General features: G+C 38.7%; 1 protein-coding gene across 5 annotated transcripts in view; it reads right to left on the bottom strand.

Moving 5' to 3' along the window:
• Positions 1–1,404: 1,404 nt before the first annotated feature.
• Positions 1,405–25,978, bottom strand: part of LOC122305155 (WD repeat-containing protein 11) — a 38,613-nt gene continuing 14,039 nt past the window's right edge. The window contains exons 7-20 of one of the 5 annotated variants that reach the window (XM_043117489.1): positions 25,200–25,368; positions 24,900–25,014; positions 24,062–24,137; positions 23,771–23,953; positions 23,067–23,227; positions 21,683–21,788; positions 20,917–21,121; positions 20,542–20,828; positions 20,232–20,353; positions 17,916–18,060; positions 17,716–17,808; positions 16,984–17,057; positions 2,275–2,328; positions 1,405–2,197 (exon numbers count right to left, since the gene is read on the bottom strand). In XM_043117489.1, coding sequence (XP_042973423.1) covers positions 1,897–2,197; positions 2,275–2,328; positions 16,984–17,057; positions 17,716–17,808; positions 17,916–18,060; positions 20,232–20,353; positions 20,542–20,828; positions 20,917–21,121; positions 21,683–21,788; positions 23,067–23,227; positions 23,771–23,953; positions 24,062–24,137; positions 24,900–25,014; positions 25,200–25,368 — 2,091 coding nt within the window. In that variant the 3' untranslated portion in view covers positions 1,405–1,896. Of the gene's footprint in view, positions 2,198–2,274; positions 2,329–16,983; positions 17,058–17,116; positions 17,259–17,715; positions 17,809–17,915; positions 18,061–19,733; positions 19,944–20,231; positions 20,354–20,541; positions 20,829–20,916; positions 21,122–21,682; positions 21,789–23,066; positions 23,228–23,770; positions 23,954–24,061; positions 24,138–24,899; positions 25,015–25,199; positions 25,369–25,978 lie in introns of those variants that run through there. The other 4 variants (XM_043117490.1, XM_043117491.1, XR_006241036.1 and 1 more) reach the window with 4 other exon arrangements.

Here is a 25,978-nt window from a genome sequence, read left to right as displayed (position 1 = left end):
AAGTCCAAAACAGGTTGTAAGGCACAAAACAAGGCAAAAAAAGTATTCCGACAAAGTTTTGGGGTTACCAACACTTGTGGGTAGAGCTCTCACATCAACCAACAAGGGCCAAACCCCTTTGCACACCAAATCAATCAAGCTAAGAAAGCACAAACCAAAGTCCAAAAAAGGTTATAAGTCAATAACATGGGGACTTAGAATGGTAAAATTTCAAACAAAACAGCTTATAAGTCAATAACATGGAGACTTAGAATGGTAAAATTTCAAACATAACAAGGGGTATGATGTAAATCCCAATTACCTTTACGAAATTTCACAATAAAGATTGCCATCCAAATTACCCTACCATACTGATCGATAAACATTTACTATAACTGCCAATATTACACATTCACACACCCAACAATCCTAGCATCATCACAACCTCATCAAATTACTAATACAACATCGACATCATGTGCATATCAATGGAAATTGAATGGTAATCACGGCCCCAATTGAATGTCAAACACAGAATATGTACATTACACAAATCACCAATCACAACCCCAATCAAATGGCAAAAAAATAATGGAAAACAAATCCCTAATCGAATGGCAAACAAAGCATTGTAAATAATGGTAATCAGAGTCTCAATTACAGCAACAAATAATGGTAATCACAACCAACAAACAACTAACAACCGAAAGCACTGATGTAGACAATAGAAATCCCAAGATATGTACAATGGAAATCAAAGACAAGAAAAATCTGCCAAAGCCCCCAAACAAGAGCATAGAAACTCTGTGAAGCCAAGATGGAATAATCGAATCAAAGACCCAATGGTGACCATATCAAAGACCTAATATCATTGTTATATAATTGAATGGTAAACAAGCCTAATAGAAGTAATGTATAATACGATCAGAAAGGCTGCCGAATGGGAATACAAAGAAGAGAGATTTAGAGTATTCCCATGAGAGAGTGGATATGTGCATGTTGGAGGTGGATACACCTATTAGAGGAAGACAATAGGAGGGACTGCTAAATGGAGACGTGAAGGAGACATAGTAGCAAGTAGGGCGCAAGAGAGAAGTTACGTGAAAGTGAAGGAACCAAAATGAGGAAGGGGGATGCACAATAACTCTCCAAATATGAGGATCCACTATACCATCTCCAAATCAAAATCTTATTTTGGGGAGCCGGATGGAGGGTGTATTTGGAGTTTTCCCTAAATGTAAATCCTAAATTTTAGAGAAAATTGAGGATAAGTACTGGGAGATGCAACGAGGATTGAATGTCATGCAGTCGACCCTCTAGACGGGGGGTTATCCAAAAGCTAATAGAAAAGTCATATAGTCAGAACGCCCTGAAGCTTAGGAGGTAGGGCCCTAGGGGACAAATACAAAAGAAAGAGCAAAAGAATTCAGCAACAAAAGAATCTGGCTGCAAATAAGAATGTGATCTAGCGTATAGTCTTGTCATAAATCAAGTAATAACATTGAAATTCCCTGTAAAGAAAAATGAATGACACCACTATGACAATCCTACCAGCCACACACAGAATGTGAACATTCTTTGCTGACAAAATTTTATATGTCAGTTACAACGGTACAATCAACCTCACCGTGATGCTTTCTACAACAAACAACTTCGACAGGAGCCAGTCAGCTAAATTTCAGTATTCAACCATAGACGGTTTCTATAATGACTGGTAAATCCCCTCTCATGTTGGCTCCATATCATCACTGCCAACTTTTTTTAATAAGTCATATCATCACTGCCAACTACCTTCGTTCAAACCCAAAGGCATCTTTTTGATTCCGAAAATATCTGGTAACACATTTTCCAGTTTTCTCCGTAGACACAATTGTATGGACGAGAAACTTGGGGGGCAGATAGCCAAGCCTGGTCCTATCAATCAGAGAATGGTTGAGAGTCCATGCACAGATGCACCAATTTCCTCTGGTATTGTCCATAAAATTCACCTACTGCAATAACATCTTCATTATCTGGGTCCAAACCGGGCAAGTGACGCAGCTTATCCTTCATCAAAGAACTTGATTCATCATCTGAATTCCCTAGATTAGCAATTATTTCTTCATGGATTTCACGACAAGCAAGGATGAACATGGCAGCTGTGTCTGGTTGTTGTGCCTCACGAAGTGCTACCAATACCTCTTGAAGTGCACCAGCTGCAACATACAAAATCAAAGCCCTGCACTTGGCCACGTTAAACTCAGAACAATCAGATGAGAGTATATATGGAGAGTCATAGAAGAAAAATGGTGATACCTCCAAATGTTGTGTTCAGCGTGAAGAACATGCCCAGCCCACCTTTGTAATACCCTGGATATAAAGACAACACAAAAAATCAAGAGGGCTAAAGAGTTTTCAAACCATACTCTCAACAACAATTTAAAATAAAAATGAATTTTAAACTTTATCCAATTTTTTTTTACAACTATATCAAGTATCCATATACAATATAATTCTCAAAGCATAAGCCTAGGCTCTCGTGAAGCAACATCATTCACTATCTCATTTTATTATTGTTAAATAAAATGTTTCCTATGAAACCACATCATCCCTCCAATTGTATTATTATTAAATAAAATCAAATAATGTATGCAATTAAGTTAAACATATTAAAAGAACATGAATATATCTAATTAAATCAATCATTTTTATTCAAACCTAAATTTCTTAATCAGAAAATTATATATTTAATCAAGTTACTATTTTTATTTAAAATTAACAGTTTTTGAGTTCTCAAAACGCTCGTCTTTTAAAGAGAAAAATGAACCTAAGTGAGTATAAAATATGGATTCCTTTTTTTTTTTTTTTTTTCCACTTGCTGTAGAGGGTATAAAATAAATCCAAAACATTAATAAATTTTAAGATATTTTCAAAAAAATCATATATACTATTTTTAACTAAATATCGTAAAGATATTAATCTAGCACATCGTGCGAGTCTGTGACTATCATATTTAAAAACTGGACTCCTTCAAAAATTGTAGTACAGCACGTCAGACAAAAGGGAAAACCCCCAAAAGCCTGTTTACTTAATTTAATAAACATGCTGTTATTCAGTACACTCTTCAAAATTAATTGTACAACATTGTTTTAGGAATTCTTTTTTATGTAGAGGAATCTTGGAGACCATGCAACCGTAATGTCTTCTACCCAGATAAAACCTGAACCTATGTAACGCATCCCCATCACACCGATTAAGTAAATCATCAACTTTTCACAGATGGAACGTGGCCCACACAAAAGATTGACATGATGACATGATTTTCCACATGAAAAGATGATTATGCCTATAATCATTATTGCAGATCTATAGTTATGCCTTTTGATTATAGTTATATATCATAACTAAGCATTAAAAAAATATAACAGCAGATCACTTATAACTTTATCAGCAAAAAAGATATGAGCTGATTAGTTAAAATGTTATCTTTTGAAGGAAAAATGAAACCGAGTGGGGAAGAAAGTCTTTCACTCATCACAAGGTCGTCAATAAATTTTACGAGTCACATGTCATGAGTGCCCTCATAATATAGTGAAAAGCAAGGGCAATCAACTTGTCGTTTACCCTACAAGCAATGATCAATTGAGATGCTTAAACCTTTGAAACGCACAATATGGAGGCGATATCTTAGGCATTTTCTCTCCGTACACTTTGAGAAAATACAATGGTTCAGTGCGACGGAGCTAAGCTGTTGTTTTTGTTTGTAATCAGTGGAGTTTAGCTCAGTTGTTTTACTGTTTATTAGTAGTTTTGTGAGATGGGGTCGATTAGGAACATTATTATTGATCAGAAGTGCTTTGAGTTCAAGAAGGTCAATGAGAGATGGTGGAGAGTTACAAAGAGCAGTTGTCGTGCTGTGAATCACGTCTCCATTGACCAAGCCACTTTGGGGTGGTTAGTAGCCATGGTAAGAGAAGGTGCAGCTCACAGGGGGTCTTCTGAGCTTCACAAATCACGTCGAAGTGGGCCTCAAGTTTTGTTGGTACAGAGAAAGCATAACTCCCATTGGAGATTTTTTTCTCTTTCAGAGTTTGGAAAATAGAGGCGAAGTGGTCTGTTAGTGATACCGGAAGGAAGGAAAGGAGTAGGTTGGAGGAATTTTGGGGACTTGCTACAGGAGCTAGTTGCAACGGGTTATGCTTCGGGAGGGAAAAACAAAGGCAACCTCCCACGGATGCCTCCTCCTCCGTCGCAGGAGCAGCAGTCCCTATCGTATAGAGAGGTCCTGTCTCGAGCTCTAAAAATGGCAGAGAGGGCAGGCAATCTATCCTCTTTGATGAAGAGCCTGAACTGCGTAGAAGAGGGCAGGAGTGTGTCGGGGCTGAATTTAGAAACACTACTGCATGCGTTGGTTGTAATGGAAAAGCAGGTGGGAGAGTTGCAGGCTAATATGGCTTTAGTAAAACGCTGCGTTGAGGGGGTGAAGAGAGACTTGGGCCCGGGCCAGTTAAAAGGCCTGTCTTTAGACAAGGAACTGCAGCCTAATCACGTGGGGAATGAAGAGCAGGGGCTGAATTTCAAAGGTAAGGGCCTGGTGCTTGTTGGGCTGCAAGGGGCCCAGAGGCCTCTCATGCAAGCCCACCCGCAAGAGCTTCAAGCTCTCGGCAAGCCCACCTTGCCAGCCCAGCCCGTGCTTCTCCAGCTGGGTTCTACAGAGATCGTCGATGCTCCTTCGTCATTGGGTGGATCTCAACTTCCACCGCCGGCGTTGGAACAAAGGCCACCACCAAAGGTGGCAAAGACGTCGGTGAGGTCAGGGGTGTTGGAATATACACCGGCAGAGCACAGTCTGAGTGTGCGTAGCATGTCTACATCAGTTTTGTTGAGTGGGTCTCATTCTTCTTCGTCGGCAATGGAGCAGGGGATGCCAACGAAGGAGTTGGGCTCGCCGGTGAGGTCTGTTTCAAAGGATAGTGTGCCAACAGTACCCAGAGACCTAGTTTCAACGGTGGGTAGTGAGGAGAGATCCATCCCGTCGACGGTTTTGGCATAGAAAGGGTTTCCTGAGTTGGGAGGATGCACAACTGTCTCGTCTATACCGGCCGAAACACTGGATTGTGGGTCCGTGGCCTTGGGGTCTCCGACAAGCTTTGTTCCACATGAGAAGGGTGGTGCTGATGGGAACAGTTTGGGTAAGGAGTTAGTTGGGGTTTCTGAAGCCTCCTGTCCTTCATAAATGATGGGGTCTTTGGGGGAGGCTGCTAGTGGTGTTGCTGATTTGCAAGTGACCTTGTTTGTTGATGATTGTGATGGTGGAGAGGGGGCTGTCCTAACACCCTTGTGTACACTACCCCTAGTCCTAAAGTGGGGAGTTGTTCCTCATCATGGGTTTTGAAGAAAGTGAAAGAGATTCAAGCTGTAATTGGGATCTCCTGTGTAGGAAAGGAAGAACAATTTAAGGCTCTTCTAGTGGCTTTAGAAGAAAGCTATTCAAAATCAGCCTTAAAGAGGGACAGGGAATTGAAAAGGCTAACTTGTTCCATTAATTATGAAGAAAGTGGCGGGAGGGAGAAATTGAAAGGGAGGGGCAATTTAAGTTTACATGCATCCTAAGATTATATCATGGAATGTGCGAGGGCTTAATGAGCGCAATAAACTCCTTCGAATCAAAGCTTTATTGCGGATGTGGAAGGGTGATGTGGTGTGTTTGCAAGAAACAAAATTGCGGAGTATTGATAGAAGCATTGCGTGTAGTTTATGGGGGTGTTTGTATGTGGGTTGGTCTTATCTGGCTTTAGTGGGAGCTTCAGGTGGTGTATTACTTATGTGGGATAAACAAGTGGTGGAGGTGTTAGAAGATTGTATTGGTGACTTTTCGGTAGCAACTATGTTTAAAAATGTGGAGGACGGATGGGTATGGGCATTTGTAGGTACTTACGGTCCTAATGTGGACAGGGATAGAAGAAGGTTGTGGGAGGAATTGGCGGGTATTTATTCTTTATGGGATGTGCCGTGGTGTATGGGGGATGATTTCAACATTACCCGTTTTCAGAGTGAGCACTCAGGGCAATATAGAAATTATGTGGCCATGGAGGAGTTTTCAGAGTTTATTTTTTATTTGAACCTCAAAGATCTCTCCTTGGTAGGGGGTGTTGGAATACACATTGTAATTAAATGTATAGTGTGAGGTATAATGGTCACTACTTGTATATGTATAGTTGATTATTCATTAATAAAAACACAACACAGAATTCTCTCTCTCTCTTGTTTATCGACTACATGGTATCAGAGAGGTTAGTGGTCGGTTGTGGTTGTACGACGGGTTAGTAGTGTTTTTCCGGCGGGTGCTGGTGGTTGTCGTTGGTTGTTGGTGGTGCTGTGAAATTTTGGTCTGAAGTTTCAGCCGGCAGCCCCTTCGAAGTGTTTTTCCGGTGATATAAGGGGTTATCTCCGGTAATGGACACCGGAATCGAGGTCGCCGGCGTCCTCTATCCACTCCGGTGAGTTTTCATCTCCATCGGCTGCCGGAAGGACTGTGTATCGCCGACCGGAGGAACAGTCCAGGTATGTTTGGCTGCAAGTTTCTGGCTATTCCTAGTATGTTTTGCTATCTTATCCGTGGTTGTGCATGCACTTGTTTGGAATAAGAACCTATTCCTATCTGGAATAGCACTTGTTTGGCATCTGGGTTAGGAATAACTTATTCCGGGTTACCACTTGTTTGGCTTCAGGGTTAGGAATAACTTATTCGAGTTTTCTGATTTTTCTTGAATCCGATACGCCCGAATCCGGTACCGGCCGATACAGGCCGAAACAGGGCCGAAACAGGCCGGTTCAGACCCGATACAGGCCGGTTCCGACGAAACAGAATCGGTTCAGACCGATACAGGGCCGATACAGACCGAAACAGGGCCGATACAGGCTGGTTCAGGCCGAAACAGGGCGGTTCAGGCCGAAACAGACCGAAACAGGGCCGAAACAGGCCGGTTCAGACCCGATACAGGCCGGTTCAGGTCCTAATTCTATTTTTCCAGACTGTTTTTGACCCGTACAGATCCGAGATTTGGGTTGTTAAGCTGGTTTCGATTTTTCCAGCGTGTATTTGTTCGTTTTTGATCCATATTCTCGTATTTTTCTCCATGGAAGCTAAGTTTGAGTCATTATCTATTGCACCAAACGTTAACATGCCTATGACTACGGTGAAATTGAATGGAAAGAACAAGATACTATGGTCAAAATCTGTTGAAATGTTCTTGAAAGGTAAGGGTCTTCGTCGTACCCACTTGGTTGATTCAATGCCTGAGTCAACTAGTTCTACCTTTGCTCAATGGGAGCAAGAAGATGCTCAAATCTGCTCCTTGATGTTGACTAGTATTGAGCCTAATATTTGTGCTAGTTTAGTACACTTTGATACTGCTCAGGAGATATGGAGGCATCTCAAACAAATGTACTCGGGTGTTGGAAACACAATTCGTATTTATGAGTTGTGTCAACAATTTTTTGGATTGGAACAGGGTGCTTTGGGTTTAGAAGAGTATTACTCTAAAGTGATGGGTATATGTGAAGAACTCAAAATTTATCAACCTATCACTGCTGATGTTTCAATTATGCTAAAACAACGTGAAGAGTTCAACGTTGTTCGGTTTCTAGTTGGCCTAAAACCTGAGTATGAGTCAGTTCGCTCTCAAATTCTGGCAAGCCCACAGCTCCCATCATTTCCTGATGTGTTCTCCTGACTCCAGCGAGCCACATTATCTAGACCTGGATCTCAGTTATCTTCTGACCAAAGTAATGAGAGATCCGCTTTAGTTGCCTCTTATGTTGCTCCTAGTGGGCATGGAGGCCGGGGTGGTAGAGGTGCACGTGGGGGACGTGATGCCAGAGGTAACCGTACTCGAGGTCGTGGATCTCGTAAGTGCACCCATTGTGGTCGCACTAACCACTCGGTGGACTATTGTTGGGATCTACACGGGAGACCATCTGGGTCCGCTAATCAGGCCATTTGCCAAGACTCTACATCACAGGCAACGAGTTCCAATTTGCCTCCAGAGATGATCAGCATATCGAAGGATGAGTATGATCAGTTTTTAGTTACACGAGCGGCTTCATCTTCCAGAGCTACTCTTACCCAACCAAGTACAGCATCCACATGTCTTGTCTCGTCTACCCAAAATCCATAGATCATCGATTCAGGAGCTAATGAACATTTAACTGGTTTGTCTCATTCCTTATCTGAGTTAGGTACTATGTCATTTTCCAAGAGTATTACTCTTGCTAATGGTTCTCTTGCTAAAGTTACAGGCATTGGATCCACCAAGCTCACTGAGTCTATATCCCTGTCATCCGTTCTATATGCTCCTAGTTTTCCCTTTAGCTTACTGTCCATTAGTAAAATCACTCAAAACCTTCAATGTTCTGTGACATTTTTTCCTTCTGTATGTATCTTTCAGGATCTCAAGACGGGGAAGAAGATTGGTACGGGGCATGAAGCTGGTGGTCTGTATTACCTCGACATCGAGCAGTCACCCACTCGAGCCCTCACTTCCTCCTCCGCTTTTGAATGGCATTGCCGTCTTGGACACCCATCCCTCTCTCTTTTGAAACGTCAAGTTAGGGATCTTGGAAATGTGTCTTGTAACAGCCCGCTAGAAATTCAATTAAGGAATTTCTATTGACTTTAGGAACCTCGTGAAAACTCTGTAAGTTTACATGAATCGACTAATCGCATAAATTTTAGCCTGTCAACATAGTTAGTGTTATCACTCACTATGGTGCCAGAAATGCGATTTTAATTATTTGAGATAGTTAAAAGTGTCAGAATACATTATAGTCTACACCACTAGGCTTAATTGAATATTTAGGATTTTTCAGTACTAAGTTTATTACGTTTATTTTTGGAGTGAATAGTAACCTTGGTAAATGTACTAAGCGCAGTGTTTTCAAAATCACAATGTGAAATATCCAAATTAGGTTAGCGATATTTTATTTGGACACTTGGCAAGATCTTAACCACACATAATGAATAGTATTAGATACTTGGTACAAAGAGAAACCATTAGATGGAATTGTGAAGGAAATCAAGGTGTGAGATCATGACACCTAAGCAAAATACACATTTGGAAAATATCTTAAGAATAGAGATTTAAAATACACATGGAAAGATTTTAGCCACCTTACTCTTCCAAGTCTACTCCACATTTGGAAAATATATTGAGCTGATTTTTATAGATATTATTGGATAGAATATTTTGAGATAATCTTTTATAGATATTTTGGGTAGGAGAAAACCACACTCAACTCTCAACTCCAGCCTTATCATCTCTCTTATCTCGTCCATAAGCATCTCCAGTCATCACCCACGAACTTATCTTCATTTACACGTTTCTTTAAAAGAATATCAAACACTTTCTCTCGGACAGCTTTTAGGAGTTCTTTTGCATGCCCATTTTGAAGCTGTTGTAAGTGTTTTATCATAAAGTCTCCTTCATATAAGTTGTTCCTTTTTGAGTCTAGTTTACATGGATATCTTATTTGCCCCATTTGAAGATCATTTGGTCAGTCAAATATTGTGTAAACTATAGAAAGGTCATTCTGGGAGATAAACTGGAGAATATGTTATAGTTTGGAGTTTTTGACCAAACTAATGGATAGATATTGGTCCGAAATTTTTATGGAGTATTGTTAACATGTATATATGACTATTGGTTGAGGATTTTTGCATGATTAAAGGTTTTGATGAAAGATTTTCTTAGATTTAGAAACTTAGAAACTGGAAGAGGAAAAACAGTTTCTGTTTTGAGAAAGTTTAACTCTTTGGTGGTCTAAACCTATTCTAATGAATTTGATAATTTTATTGGAGGATCCTAAGCATCTTATATACATGTTATATTATTATTTTGAAGATATTTGATGTTAGTTTCAAAGATATGAAATTTTATGTAAAGAGATATTCAGATAAGCCAAAGCGTGGATGTTCTTGGCTAAATTTATGTTTTGGTTAATTTTTAACCATGTGATCTTGAATTAGAAGCTTATATAGGTTTTAAGACATCTTTTTAAACCATGTGATGGTTTGGTTTGAAGATCACATATTTATAAGTCATAGATCAAAAGGTTGATCAAAACAAGTTGGAAACAAAAATCAATAGAAATAGCATATGGGAATTTCGGCCCTATGGAGTTTTAATAGTTGTGATTAATTTTAAATTTTTCTAAATTGATATTTGAGTTGAGGATAAAATTTACATGAGGCATGTAAATTTTGGTAACTTTTGGAGTTAGTATGCAAAATCCTTAAGTTATGGGTAAAACGGTCATTTTCCTAGATGTAGAAAGTAAAATGGAAATTTTACTCTTTAAGTTAGTATTTTTCTATATTTCAAATTATTAGTGATTTAGTGCTAACTTTTAGAATCACTAATTACAGTTCCTCGTGATCGCACTTGAGGTTTTATAAGAAACGCGGAGATCGAGGTAAGTTAGCTTTTAACTTACTAGCAGTTTACTGTGTATGTGTGCTAAGTAAAGGAACTACAGTGTATGTATGTGTATTATCATATATGTCATGCCATGCCAAGTTAGCATGTAATTGTCTATTATACAGAATTTATTCTGTCATCAATTTTTATCTGTTACATAATATATTCTGTCATGTATTACTGTACATTACAAGTATGTCATGTTAAATATGTGGTCTATTATATGTTATGCCATGTTACGAAATGTTTTTATCTCAATTGATCATGTATTTCAAGTTATGTTAAGTCAAGTTTGTGTAGAATGCATGGGGCCACAACAACTGTGGAGTATGTATTTACACGTAGAATACATGGGACCACAACAACTGTGGAGTATGTATTTTTTATGTTAAGTCAAGTTTACGTAGAATACATGGGGCCACAACAACTGTGGAGTATGTATTTTTCATGTTAAGTCAAGTTTATGTAGAATACATGGGGCCACAACAACTGTGGAGTATGTATTTAACTGCATTGTGATGTGTAGAATGCATGGGGCCACAACTGTGAAGTATGTATTTACACGTAGAATGCATGAGGCCATAACAACTGTTGAGTATGTATTTTTCATGTTAAGTCAAGTTTATGTAGAATACATGGGGCCACAACAACTGTTGAGTATGTATTTAACTGCATTGTGATGTGTAGAATGCATGGGGCCACAACTGTGGAGTATGTATTTACACATAGAATACGTGGGGCCACAACAACTGTGGAGTATGTATTTTTCATATTAAGTCAAGTTTGTGTAAAATACATGGGGCCACAACAACTGTGGAGTATGTATTTTTCATGTTAAGTCAAGTTTCAGAACAAGTTCATGATAAGTCAAGTTTCAGATCAAGTTCATGTCAAGTCAAGTTCAGTTCATGTTTCAATTTAAGTTATGTCAATTATGCTATGTTGTATGCCAAGTTATGCTTTAATTACTTATGAATTTGATTATGCATTTATGCTTTTACTGTCATCCATGCATTATTAGCCTGTGTGGAAGTTTTTTTGTTAACTTGCTGAGATTTGTAATCAAATCTCACTGTGGTAGTCCCAACTACCATTCCCCCCGAATGGTAGATCTTGTTACAGGACCTAAAGGAGAATCAGGAGCTGACCAACTAGACACAGTTGACTGAGCGACGATGCGACGTCAATGTTAATATAGTAGTTAATGTAAATTACTATTTGTACGATGGAGTTACATCTCCAGTACTTTTTGGATCATAATCATTTTGGACTAGTGTTATGATCTTAGTTGTTCAATGAGTCTTTATATATCAAGTATGTTTTAAGCATTTGAGATATTTTCAATTTGGTGCATAGTATTGCTATAGAAATAATTTATCCGCTGCGAATATTGCATAATGTTAGATGCATGTTAGGAACATTGCATCTTATATGTCATGAACGGGGGCAGGTAACCTTGTGTTACATGTCTCGACGCTTCTAATGTCCGTCCAATCCCAAACGGAATTTGGGGGCGTCACATGTCTCCCTTTCCTTGTGAAGCATGTCAACTTAGTAAACACCACCGTGTGTCTTTTGTACCTCGAGTTGATAATCGAGCATATTCTTCTTTTGCATTGGTTCATTCTGATATATGGGGACCATTCAACATTGTATCAAACAAGTTTCAATATTTTGTTACATTTGTTGATGACTATTCTCGTATGACATGGTTATTTCTGATGAAAGCAAGATCTGAACTCCTTTCCATATTCAAAATCTTTCGAAAAGAAATTAAAACTCAATTTGGACAAAAAGTTCAAGTTTTGCGTTCTGACAATGCTAAAGAATATCAATCTAATGCCTTTGCTGCTTACTTAAGCAATAAGAGAATTGTTCATCAAACTTCATGTTCTTACACACCCCAACAAAATGGGGTGGCTGAACGTAAAAATCGTCATTTGTTAGATGTAACTCGAGCTCTTTTACTACACATGCATGTTCCTAAACGTTTTTGGAGTGATGGTATTCTTACTGCGTGTCACCTTATCAATCGTATGCCTTCATTTGTCCTCGATGGCTCCTCTCCCTTCTCCATTTTGTTTCCCTCATTGCCAACCTTTGCTCTTCCACCCAAAATCTTTGGGTGTGTTTGCTATGTTCATAATCTTGGCCCAGGCTTTGATAAACTTGATCCACGTGCTACCAAGTGTTTCTTTGTTGGTTATTCCAGAACACAAAAAGGATATCGCTGCTATAGTCCTGCTCTTCGACGCTACTTCACAAGTGCTGATATCACATTTTTTGAGTCCATACCCTATTTCTCAGACACGTCTTCGGTTGTTGAGTGTGATCCTCTACCATTACCTACTCTAACCCTTTCTCCTCCACAGTCACCCACTATTACCCAACCTCCTTCAGTGCCTTCTCTTGTCCCTCTACAGGTGTACTCGCGTCGCTCACGGACCCCAGCTCCCCTACCTCCACCAACTTTGTCTCCGTCTTCAGACCCTGAGTTATTCACTGCTTCAGAATCTCCACCTATTGATCTCCGAAAAGGTACTCGTTCTTGTGTTACTCAACATCCGATTAGCCAATATGTCTCCTGTCATGCATTGTCTCCATCTTTTTCATCTTTTACTTCTCAATTGTCAAAAGTTTTTGTTCCTAAGACAGTTCAAGATGCTTTATCTGATCCGGGATGGAGGACAGCCATGGAGAATGAAATGGATGCTCTTCACCATAATGGGACATGGGATCTTGTTCCTCTGTCGCCGGGAAAACAATCTGTTGGCTGTAGATGGGTATACACAGTCAAATTCCATCCTACTGGCGTTGTGGAACGTCTGAAAGCTCGCTTGGTAGCTAAGGGTTACACTCAAATTTATGGCATTGATTACGACGAGACTTTTTCTCCCGTTGCCAAAATTTCATCTGTTCGGGTATTGATCTCTCTTGCTGCTAATTTGGATTGGCCCTTATTTCAGTTGGATGTTAAAAATGCATTCCTACATGGTGACTTAAATGAGGAAGTGTATATGGAGCAACCACCTGGTTTTGTTGCTCAAAGGGAGTGTCGAGGTACAGTTTGCAAGTTAAAAAATGCATTATATGGTTTGAAACAATCTCCTCGAGCATGGTTTGGGAGGTTCTCTGATAGTGTATTGGCATTTGGTCTTCATAGATGCCAAATAGACCACTCGGTATTTCATCTGCATAGTGATGCAGGTCATATCTTATTGATTGTATATGTAGATAATATTGTAATTACTGGGAGTGATTTAGCTGGAATCACCAGGTTGAAACAATTTTTACATGATCAGTTTCAGACAAAAGACTTGGGTAAACTTAGATACTTTCTTGGAATCGAAGTTAGTAGATCTAAAAAGGGTATCAACCTATCTCAGAGAAAATATGTGCTTGATCTTTTGGAAGAAACTGGCATGTTGGGTGCACGGCCTATTGACACTCCTATGGATCCAAATCGTAAACTCTTGAAAGAGAAAGGTGAGTTGTTTGGATATCCAGGTCGGTATCAAAGACTTGTTGAAAAATTAAATTATCTGACTATCACTAGACCTGATATTTCTTATGCAGTAAGTGTACTGAGCCAATTTCTACAAACGCCTAGGGTCTCACATTGGGATGCTGTAATCCATATTCTTCGGTATCTTAAGCGAGCTCCTGGTCTTGGGTTGTTGTATAGACCAAATGGACATCTTAGAATTGAAGCTTTTTCAGATGCTGATTGGGCAGGATCTCCTTCAGATAGAAGATCGACTACTGGATATTGTACCTTGTAGGAGGTAATTTGGTTACATGGAAGAGTAAGAAGCAAACAGTAGTAGCTCGATCTAGTGCAGAGGCCGAATACAGAGCAATGGCTCACACTGCTAGTGAGCTGACATGGTTGCAACACTTTCTTCATGAGATTGGGTTTCCAGCTCCTGTCCCCCTTCAGTTATTTTGTGATAATCAAGCTGCAGTACATATTGCGTCTAATCCTGTATTTCATGAGAGGACTAAACACATTGAGATTGATTGTCACTTCATTCGAGATAAGATATTCAGTGGTGACATCTCTACACCCTTTGTGAAGTCTGCTGATCAACTTGCAGATGTGTTTACCAAACCACTTTGTCATAGTCGGCTAAAGTTTATTTGTTCCAAGCTAGGTTTATATGATATATATGCCCCAGCTTGAGGGGGAGTGTTGGAATACACATATTGTAATTAAATGTATAGTGTGAGGGTATAATGGTCACTACTTGTATATGTATAGTTGATTATTCATTAATAAAAACACAACACAGAATTCTCTCTCTCTCTTGTTTATCGACTACAGGAGGCGAATACATTGGTCAAAAGGTCGGGTTTGGTCGAAATTGGACAGATTCCTTGTCTCTACAGAGTGGGAAGCCCACTTTCCAGAAATATGTCAAAAATGGTTACCTCGAGTCAACTCTGATCATTTTTCTATTCTTCTAGATTGTGGGGGCATCCACAATGGTCGACGGTACTTCAAATTTGAAAATATGTGGCTTCCAGCGGATGGGTTTGTTGAGTTGGTGAGGGATTGGTGGTCTTCATACCAATTCTTGGGTACTCCAAGTTTCATCCTTGTAGGTAAGCTAAAGGCTCTTAAACAAGATTTAAAGAAGTGAAACTTGGAAGTCTTCGGCCACATTGACAATCAGAAGTCAGCCCTACAGGAGGAATTGCAAGTATTAGAGGGATAGGAGTTACAGGGAGATATCTTAGAGGAGGGGTTGTTGAGGAAGGGCATGGTTATGTCAAATCTGGAGAGAGTTTTGTTGGCGGAGGAGACCTCTTCGCGCCAAAAATCTAGGGCACTTTGGTTGAAAGAGGGGGATAGGTGCACGAAGTATTTCCATAAAGTGGCAAAGTCTCATTGGCGTAGTAATGCTATTGAGGTGTTACATTCAGGTCCTGAGGTGTTGACTTCGCCTTCTATTATATAGAACCATATTGCGCAATATTATGAGTCCCTTCTCACCGAACCAGTTGATTGGAGGCCGAAACTTAATGGCCTGTCTTTTGAGACTATTGATTCTTAAGAGTGTGTGTGCTAGAGAGACCTTTTGATGAAGATGAAATTTACAAGGTTATTTCTAGTATGGCAAAGGATAAAGCACTAGGACCAGATGGATTCTCTATGGGTTTCTTTCAAACATGCTGGGACATAGTAAAAGGTGATGTTATGCAGGTATTTAGTGAATTTCACTCTTTTCAAAAGTTTGAAAGATCTCTTAATGCGACTTTTATTGCTCTTATTCCCAAGAAACCTGGGGCGTCGATTATTGAGGATTTTCATCCTATAAGCCTGGTGAGTGGTATTTACAAAATAATCTCGAAAGTGCTTGCAAATCGGTTAACTCCTGTGATGGAATAGATTATCTCCAAGTTGCAAAACGCATTTATTCGAGGGAGACAAATCCTTGACTCAGTGCTCATTGCAAATGAGTGCTTAAACCATAGATTGAGGGAGGGAGAGCCAGGTATTTTATGTAAGCTAGACATGGAAAAGGCTTATAATCATGTGAACTGGAAATTCTTATTATATATGCTTGGAAGGTGTAGATTTGGTGAGAGGTGGATCTCCTGGATGAGTCATTGTATTTCTACTGCAAGGTTCTCAGTGCTAGTTAACGGCACACTTGTTGGTTTCTTTAGTAGCTCTCGGGGTCTACGACAAGGAGATCCATTATCTTCTCTTTTGTTTGTTTTAGTCATGAAGGCTCCTAGTCGGATGGTAAAGGCGTGGATGGGGGTCTCTTATCTGGTTATCAGGTGGGTAATGGCACTGGCGACTCCATTATCATTTCGAAGGGTGGATGTTTCTTGGGTGATGCCCGCGAGGGTGGTGGATTTTTTGAGATGTTGGAGGAAGCTACAAGTGGCTGCGGCGTGGAAGATGATTCCATTATGTATCATGTGGTGTATTTGGTCATAAAGGAATGCGCGTTGTTTTGATGATAAGGAACATACAAGGGAGGAACAGAAAAATTTCTTTCTCCACACTTTACAGCTTTGGCTTTTTGCTATTGTACTAAATGGGGACAACGTTCATGATTTTTTGTCTTTAATTCAGCAAAGTTAAAATGTATTTAGGCCTTTTTCTGTCTACTTCCGGAGTACACGGCTTAGGCCTATCTCATTCATATCAATAATATTTATCTCTTACTTATAAAAAAAAAAAATTGAGATGCTTGTGTTACACCATAAAACACTAAAAATAATGCCAAAAAATCAGGCTTCTTTATAGATACAAAAGCCAGAAATCAATTAAAAATAAAAAAATTACTCCTCCATCTATGATGAAATATCCTATGCATAAACTACATAGGCAACTTGATTTTGTGATTTCAAGGCCCCAAATTAATACACATATTTAGCTACCGCAAGGCACGCAACAGAACATTTTAGGAAAAATACTCATAAAATAAAGAAAAGCAATATGAAAGATGGATCAACCTTGAAAATTCAATAAGCAGAATAAGTTGCCAAAAAAAAAAAAAATAGGAAACCGAGGAAAAAGAAGAAAAACCTTGAATAATCAGACCCCTTTAAATGTGTAGCAGCTAAAGTTGCAGCATCTGTCCAGCAGCCAGCATCTTGTAGCTGCATTAAGAGATGGGATGAAAATCAGCCTAGCGACAATAAAGCATAGCATATTGACATGAAATTTCACCCTTGTTCCATTTTTGCAACAATATTTCCTTAACCAGCAGGGATGCTTCACAGTCTGCACCAGACACCACAATGAATGCAGCAAGGAAACCTTCCAACTTGTTATCAATTCTCGTTACAGGTGGTCTAGACCTATATCCAACGGCACCAGACATTATCTCAATATTTTCCTGACATCAACACTCTTTCTGTCTTTTGACGAAATCAGAGCCCAACAGGATCAGCTCCCAGTCATGAAGCATGATGTTCATAGAATTGCACATTTAGTTCAATCAGTTGACAATTTACATGTCTCATTTCTCTTACATGCCAAAATTTCAGGCACTTAGTTGGACAAATCTTAGGGTACATGGGGATGCAGGGCGTTATCATCTGAGGTATTAACCTACTATATTCTTATGTCCTTTTTTCCCAGATACTGTCAACACTCCAAAAGTTTTATGAGAATACCTTAAAGACTAACCACAAGCCTTATAATTTAAAAGAAGGAAAAATGACATGCTTCTGAAATGAAAGATGGACTGTTGTAGCTGGTAATTTTTACGAGGGAAAAATGATCAGAGAGCATTTATATAAGACAGATCCTAACCTGAGAACAAGCTTCCTGATACCTTCCAACAGCACAGAGAAGATGAGTACCAGATAGTGACCGATCGGTCCTGACCATGTTGGCTGCAACAACCTAATTGAGAATATGGTGATGAAGTAAACAAAATGTGGAAAAGTATACCATTTTTTGTTTCAAATCACCATGTCTTTTGAAGGTGTACAGATGCATAAAATACTTACCTTAACTGCAAGTTCAAGAAGAGATCTTGACACAGCAGATGAAAGGGCAACTGCACGTAGAGCATTTGGATAGAAGTAAGAGCTCTCAGGAGGAGTGGAAAGCAATAAACTAACTGCAGCTTCCAAGTTTCCAACTGAGACAAGCCTGAATATAAGACATGAAAAGGCACAGGTATCAGAAGATGTGATCCCCCACAACTTTAAAATTTTCTTTATAAGTGAAGCCACAACCACTTGTAAAAAGAAGTGAAGCCACAACCAGTAAAGTCCAGGAGCCTGACCAAAACAAGCTAGAGCTCACACGATGCTAGATATTCTACCATTTGTAGGTAGAGTGTAAACTTAATGTGTCAATAACAGGAAATGCATGCAATGGGATCCAACAAATCTAGTACCCATTCTTGCGCATGCTGATTTATCTTGATCTCTAACTTATATTGCAGATAACCAAAGTCAGTAAAAGTACATGGCCTCTTTTATTTCAGATTTCACTAGTTTGTTATTGAGAAATTGGAAAAGCCAGTGGATACAGTCTCAATAATTTTCTGCAACAGGAAGCTGAGCTTGTTAAAATTAAGGAAGCTCGGAATGTGTGTTGGGTGGGAGAGCATTTGGAAGGATGGGATCCATCCTTGACACATACACCCACATAAACATATAGTTATATCATTGTGAGTGATGGATAATTAGCCAGAAGATACATGGTCTTACCAACCAGTCAACTAAATAGTGCTAATTGGAAGCTTAGATAATTCAAGTCCATATGCAAGATTTTATAATGGGAAGGAGAAAAAAATACATAAAAGGTCGTTTTAAAAGATAAAATACAGACTCCCACAATGGATCATAAGCAGTTCGGTTCTGACCAACCTCATGTTGTTCACAAGGTATTTGCTATGGAAAAACCGACAAGTCCATACTTTCTCCTCATAGCCAATGGGAAATCGGTTGTGAGATTCTTTTTTTTTTTTTTTTTCTTTTTTCTTTTTTTTTTTTTTATTGGCACCGAGTGTCCGGGAACAGCGTCCTAACTAATCCCGGGGATGCACAGGCAGCAAGGAGTTTTACACAAGTGCACTTTAGGTAATTCAAGGGAAAAATCCCCAAGTCCGATGGTCCCTAGAAATTGTTTGCACCCAAAGGGATTTGAACCTTAGACTTGGGGGAGCATACCCCTAAGCCCAAGGTCTTTACCACTTGAGCCAGCCCCTAGGGGTTTAAACAGGTTGCAAGATTCTTGATCTTTATTTTCTGCAAAAATCTAGTAATGGCATGTATATAGGCATGGCCATCAAGTTATCAGTCTAAAGACTTTAACCCAAAGCATATAGTTGCTTCACAACGAAGTCCTTGGGCCTGCCTTCAATTGTGGCCCAATAAACTTTCTATTTCTTCTTCAATTGACAAAAGGAGGGTGAACACTCATGTGCTTGTTATTGGTCCAGGCTAGGTTTCTAAGCACCTAGCCATAGCCCAGTGCAAAATTTAAATAAGCCTAATTTTATAATTCTGGCCACTTAATTGGACCTCAAATATGAGCCCAATCCTGCCCGTTGAGGATGGGCTCTCATGGGCTGGGTGGACCACAATTCTGTATTAGCATAGGCCAGGTCTAACATGGAGTATAACATGCAAACCATGTATTAGCATTAAGTCAAACTAATGCTTATTGAGCTAAAAATGTGAACTGGCACAAGTAAAAATAATAGTAAGATTGACGCAGGACTGGGAAGTGGATGCTGTCACTTCACTCCTCAACTAAATGTATTCAAACAAAGATTTACGGGTGAATATGAAGATAAAACAGTGGATCCATACCAGAGGAACACAATTTGAGGTCAGAACATGTTATTGTGTTCTACACCCAGTGGATGGGGCCTTGAGGGCGGTCATATTCTCAACTTCTCAGAACATAAAGGGCAAACCACTCCAAGTATTGGAATTAATAGCGGCTTGGGGAGGCACTAGAGGTGGAGTCACGGGTATAGAAGTCAAAAGGATGGGGCCTTTGTGCTTGATGTGGAGTATCTGGAGGGAATGCAACGCCCGAGATTTCAAAGATTGTAAAAATACCGACAGAATTAAGAACATTCATGCATAGATCTTTGTATGAGTGGACTACAATCCACAATAACTCTCGTTTTGAATTCTTTATAGATTTTTATAGCTCTTGTTTCCCTAACCTTCCTTAAACCAGACATTCCCCTTCGTATACCCCCAGGGTACTTGGACTGCACCCCCAGGGCTTCTACAAGAAGTGGTATTGTTACATACAAAATAATAATAATATTAATAATAAACTTAAGGAGTACTCACTCATGTACACGATTCTGAATAGCCTCTTCTCCCTCTAATTTCTCATGCCATGGAATACGCTCATTAGCAGTTTCCCACAGCTCTTCTTGCTCAAAAGCCATCAACCTAAGTTGACCCTGACTCTGACCAGATGGAAAAATTAGTGTAAGAGAATATGAGATTGCTTAAAATATTAAGGAATAACTCATACAGATGTTTGGGATTTAAAAGATGACATGCCATACCAAACAATTGAGCTAGAAACCTAACAAAAAATCTCAGTACTCTTTAAGTTAAAAATAATTAGCTGTTAACAAATGGATTGACTTACAAGCGCATCCTTCTTCCTTGTTCCAGGCATCGATCGCTCCTTTGATGTTATCCTCTTCAGTATAGCGGTGTCATCGAGCTCTGAATTTGATGCTGCTACATGGGGGTTTTGTGGATACTTATTTACTAATTTATTTATCAAATACTTGAGAGCATGGGGCAACTGCAGCCAGAAAAATGCTTCGGAAGATTCGCCAAAGATTGCAGCTGCAAACGCAAACCTCACAGAGCAACCTTTATTCACCAGCTTAGCATATAATTTTGCCCTCTCATCATCAATTATGCAGCCTTGAGCAATGAAGCATTAGTAACAAGTCAGAAAAAGCCAAAACCAGTATATACAATGGAAACACAACAAACAAGACAAAAGATCCACCTTCTTTTCGGTAAGGTTCTAATATTTTTAAGAGCATCTCTGGCACCACAGAGTCACCTACAGGAGGTAACTCAATCATGTAATTGCGAAGATCTCCCGAGTATAAAGCAGCCCCTGGAATTAGGTGTGGCCTTTTCTCTATAGTTGTACTGCATGTATTAAACCATGAGGGCCTTACACCCAATTGCAATACCATTCGCAGAGCCTGTAGTGAAAATTTGAATTTAAAATCAGTAGATCGCAAGAAATTGGTTCTTCATTCTCTCTCTCTCTCTCTCTCTCTCTCTCTCTCTCTCTCTCTCTCTCTCTAAATTTTTTTTTGTAAGTAAGAGTGATAGTAAAGGTATAGCCCAAGTACACCGGGAGTATACATCGAACATGCCTAATTACAACTAAGCACTAGTTCCATATCTTATTCCACATCTTATTTGAGACAAAGTAGCATTTGCAGTTTATCTGAGGACCACACCATTTTCTCAAATATGTTTATGGAGGACGAGGGGAAGTTGAAAAGGAAAAGCAAAGCTCTATTCAGTAATGAGATATGCATGTTAAGTTTTATTTTAAAAACTGCTAATTGATTATCCTTTTCTTTTCCATTTGGTTTAAATTCTGTACATTTGCCTAAATATAAGATATAACCATGAACTTAGATATAAAAGTACATCATCTACTGTTGACAGCTCAACTAGGACAGCAATGTATTTGATATTGTCTTGACACAAAAGCACTGAATAAATAAGTGGAAACATAGTATACTTGTTACCAGGGCATGTGGTGTAGGAAGTAGAATGGGAGAACATAGGGGCATTGGCCGGAATCTCTCTTTGATATTTCTGGACTGGGGTCCATAGCCAAGTTTTTTGTCGTTTCTGCAAAAAAAAAAAAAAGAACAAGATGAGCAAAGCACAAAACAAGACAATATGCATGATAGCTTGTCAATAGACACAAAATATACTAAAAGTGAGCCTCAATGCTCAATATTGACCAATTGATATAAAGCAGATGTTCAATCAGTCCTTTAAATCATCTTATGCTGGCAAGATCAACCATCAAGGAGCATGTACAATTACAGAATGGCAGTTTACCACTTCTCACAGATAAGAGACCCAAACAGTTCATGAATACTTCATAATATTACTCTGTAGTCGAGATCCATTTCAGTCTATTACCATTTCTTTTACAATTTACCCCTTTTAAAGATCCAAGCATTAGGATCGTGCCAAGTCACTTAGGTGTCAACTAGTTGAAGTTTTTCAGTTTCAAGTTTAAAACAGTGACTTATCCACCAAACAAGAAAGCAAAAACAAACATGTTTTTTTTTTTTTTTAATTACATATAAATATATCATTTTTATTTTTCTTTTCAGAAAGAGTGTAGAACTTAAGACTTAGAGAATGCTTAACAAATTCATTTTTAATTGAAACTGAAAGTCTAGAACTGACAAAAATTCTTTTAAAGAAACGAATTGCTATTGAAAAAGAATCTAAAAGCTAAAAGAATAACAACAACAACAATACTGCTACTTCTTGTTTGTTGTGGGGGGGGGGGGGGGGGTGCTGTTCAATTTCTTTGGAAGTTCTTCAATTATCATGCACATTTTCTATCAAAACATCAGATACGTAGCTGGAACAATGCTTCGCTCAAAGTGGCGATAAGTCATTCATAAGCAAGTTTTCTCATTAAAAAAAAAAAAGCGTTATTTTAAATGATTTGCATTGCTATCCTCATGTATAATAGCCAAAAAGTACTTTTTTCACTTTATCAATTGAGGACCTGTACTGCATCATTGGATGCAGACATTACAGAAGGCCACATAGTGACACTGATACACATGCACAGAGACACTATAAGAATGATTGTCCTTCATAATAGGTCTGAGTGCCTTAATCCCCTATCCTAAAAATAACTATGTGAATGTGTCACCCTCATCAGCATCTCAACCCTTGATTATTAGCCCCTCAAAACCTTTCAAAACTTCATATCTAACCAGAGCCATAACAGAGCATCATCTAGCCTCTACTGGATCTCATCAAGAACATCTTACAATTTCTTACAACATATCGAAGATGTAATCTTGACATTCTTAGTCATGTAAACATAAAAAGGACACAAAAGAATCCAAAAGCACCAAAAAATCTGGCACATACGTATGAACTTCAACAAGGCGAAAGCTACCATCAGCTCCAGCAATGCACAATACCAGAGGATCCTTTTTATCAGTTCGCAAAGGCAACCAGTCAAGCTCCAGTACTAGGGTTCCAGGAAATTGAGGTTGTAAAAGAGAATTGGCTAATGGGTCCTGTGAATCCTGCAAGTAATAAACATGTAGAAATTTAGGATTGAACAGAAAAATGATCCTTTGAAAGTGGTGGAACGAAAAGCATATAATTGGATAAAATTTACATCAATCAACAGAATATACAGCATACACATGCAGGATCCTGAAAAATGTCAAGACTCTGAAGCAAGAGCATAAAAAAAGCTCTTCCAGTGACTAAATTTTCATGAGTAATAAGAATTCATTGAAAAGCATAAAAGGTACAATCCGAGTAAACCAAGGTGTACAAGAAAATCATCTAACTAGTCCACCAGTGACTAAATTTTACCAAACACATGCAAAATGGACATGAGTGGTCTGCTCATAGTAGAAGTTGTGGTTAGTTTGTTAACTATATTACACAGCAAATAGGCCAACGAATTTCAATAAGCTGAATGAGTGTTTTCTATTTGTGTAGCAAATAAGAACCAGTAAGTAAAAATCATGGGCTACAGCAACTGAGAGTATAGTGCAACCATATCAAAGAACAAACTGGAAAAGCAAAAAATTAACAACATCATTTTTCCTACTCACAAGATCAAATACAGAAAATGTATTGTCATAAAATAGTACAGCAATACGCCCTCGGCTATGGTCTCCAGCAACAACAGGTGAGAATTTGATTCGCCTGATTCCTTCTCTATGGGTATTAAATGAGGAAGAATGTCCAGTTGTTATATCCCACCACCTTATGTTCCCCGACCTGTCCCCCATGACCTGGAAAATTAATTAAGCAGTTGCCACTCTTAGTAGAAATCATGGGAGGATCAAATTCTAGTTAGATTATCAATCAGATGAAACAATTTCAAAAGATATTATACATACTACATGAGGCAAGCGGTATGCCATGGCTGTAATCAATCCATCAAATGACACAAATGAGGAAGAAGGCCATTTTGGTCTGGAGACAGTAAAAATGTAGCCTTTATGAGATAAAAACAAATCAAATCATATGTTTATGAAATTTATACAACACAGACAGTCAAATTATCAAAGCAATATTTGATCTGTGATCATTTGAAATGATCACCAATAAAAAATATCATGAAATATATTAGGAACAAGAAAACCAATATAGGGGGACAAACCAAGTCGTAAGGGCACTAGTGGAGAAAAAAAACTGTTTGAAAAGAATCGATCCAATACCCCAACTAAACAGACACACCACCACGGCAATCTTTTTTTGTCATCATATTCAATCTCCATTTCATCTTTTGGACAACTGAAAAATCACATGCAACAAGGATACTGCCAAAAACATGTGCTACAAAAGTATGTTCAAGCACGCAGTTCAAATCCAGACTTGCAATTTAACAAGGACTCGGGTGTGTGTCAACAAGACATATGCATATAAGAAGCACAAGTGCGAGTGATTCAGATAGCAAAAATGATTAATTTTTTTTTATATAGCCAAGGCTTTCAACGAGCGATATATGCAATAATTTTCATGGTGATTCATGCTTCCCCAAGGCATGATAGATCATTCCAGAAAACAAAGAACTTGATTTTTGAAATATGACCTGTAGCCTACAGTACATTATGACACAACCTCTTATTTGGCAATCCAAGAATACGATCTATTTGTACATCCATTTAGCTAACATGCGGACCAAATGCATTGATATATACTATATTGTTTGTTCAAATTGAAGAATAATCATACCTGAAGTCTCGGATCCTTCGCCCATGAACCTCAAAAACCCCAAGTGCACCGTTTACCAGCGCAAATGCAAAACTTTCAGAAGTGTCATCTTGAGATCCATCTGAGCTCACTGCCTCTGCATATGAAAGTTACCTTCAGTTACATATAATTATTATCCAAGAAAACGAAAAGCAAAAATACAGACCAGACACTAGTCTAAATCTTTGGTGCAGAAAGAAAAACAGTGATTAGTTTTATTTATCAGTAAAAGAAGTAGAGGAGATTTAAAAATATGTAAGCATATGAACAAAAGAAGCTCACTAGAATCTGAAGATGATGCCTGCGTTGGCGTAGATGCCCCATCTGATGCCAAATCTGTACGATCTCTAGATAATGATGATGATTGCCTAGAAGATCCAGTTTGAGCAGGCCTAGGAACTGTCGGAAGAGTCCATTCCACTACCGTAAAGGGGAGAGCTAATGATCTAAGCTACATAGAGACATAAAGTACAATAAACATCTTCATCAGAAACAAAGTCTAAACCAACATCTATATGTGTGCATAAATGTATTATCCACAAAGAAAACATTAAATTCATTGTATATAAAAAGCAAATAAAAAGCACAACAAACAGTATATGAATAAACAAATACCTATCTAACACACACAATATATATTGGAAGAACGTACAACCCCTAGGGGTTGGTTTAAGTGGTAAAGGCCTTGGTCTTGGTGATATGCTCCCTCCAAGGTCTAAGGTTTGAAACCTCTTGGGTGCAAATAATCTCTAAGGTTCATCGGACTGGAGGATTTTCCCCTTATATTACCCGAAGTGCACTTGTAGGAAACTCCTTGCCGAGGGCCTGTGCACCCCTAGGATTAGTTAGGATGTTGTTCTTGGACACCCGGTACCAATCAAAAAAATATATTGGAAGAACATACAAGATATGTGAAGGCACAAAATATTATGAATTAAAAATTCCTCAACACAATCAGCTAGAAAATATATATATATATATATAATTTTCCAATCTGGGGGGAAATCTCAATGATAGAGGATAAGTATATAAATAGATACTCTGCTACCAGATTTAGAAAA

The sequence above is a fragment of the Carya illinoinensis genome, chromosome 3, assembly GCF_018687715.1.
Source record: "Carya illinoinensis cultivar Pawnee chromosome 3, C.illinoinensisPawnee_v1, whole genome shotgun sequence".
In the NCBI taxonomy this organism is placed as follows: Eukaryota; Viridiplantae; Streptophyta; class Magnoliopsida; order Fagales; family Juglandaceae; genus Carya; species Carya illinoinensis.
The sequence above is the reverse complement of the archived record's forward strand: the minus strand, read 5'-3'. Positions and strand labels throughout refer to the sequence as shown.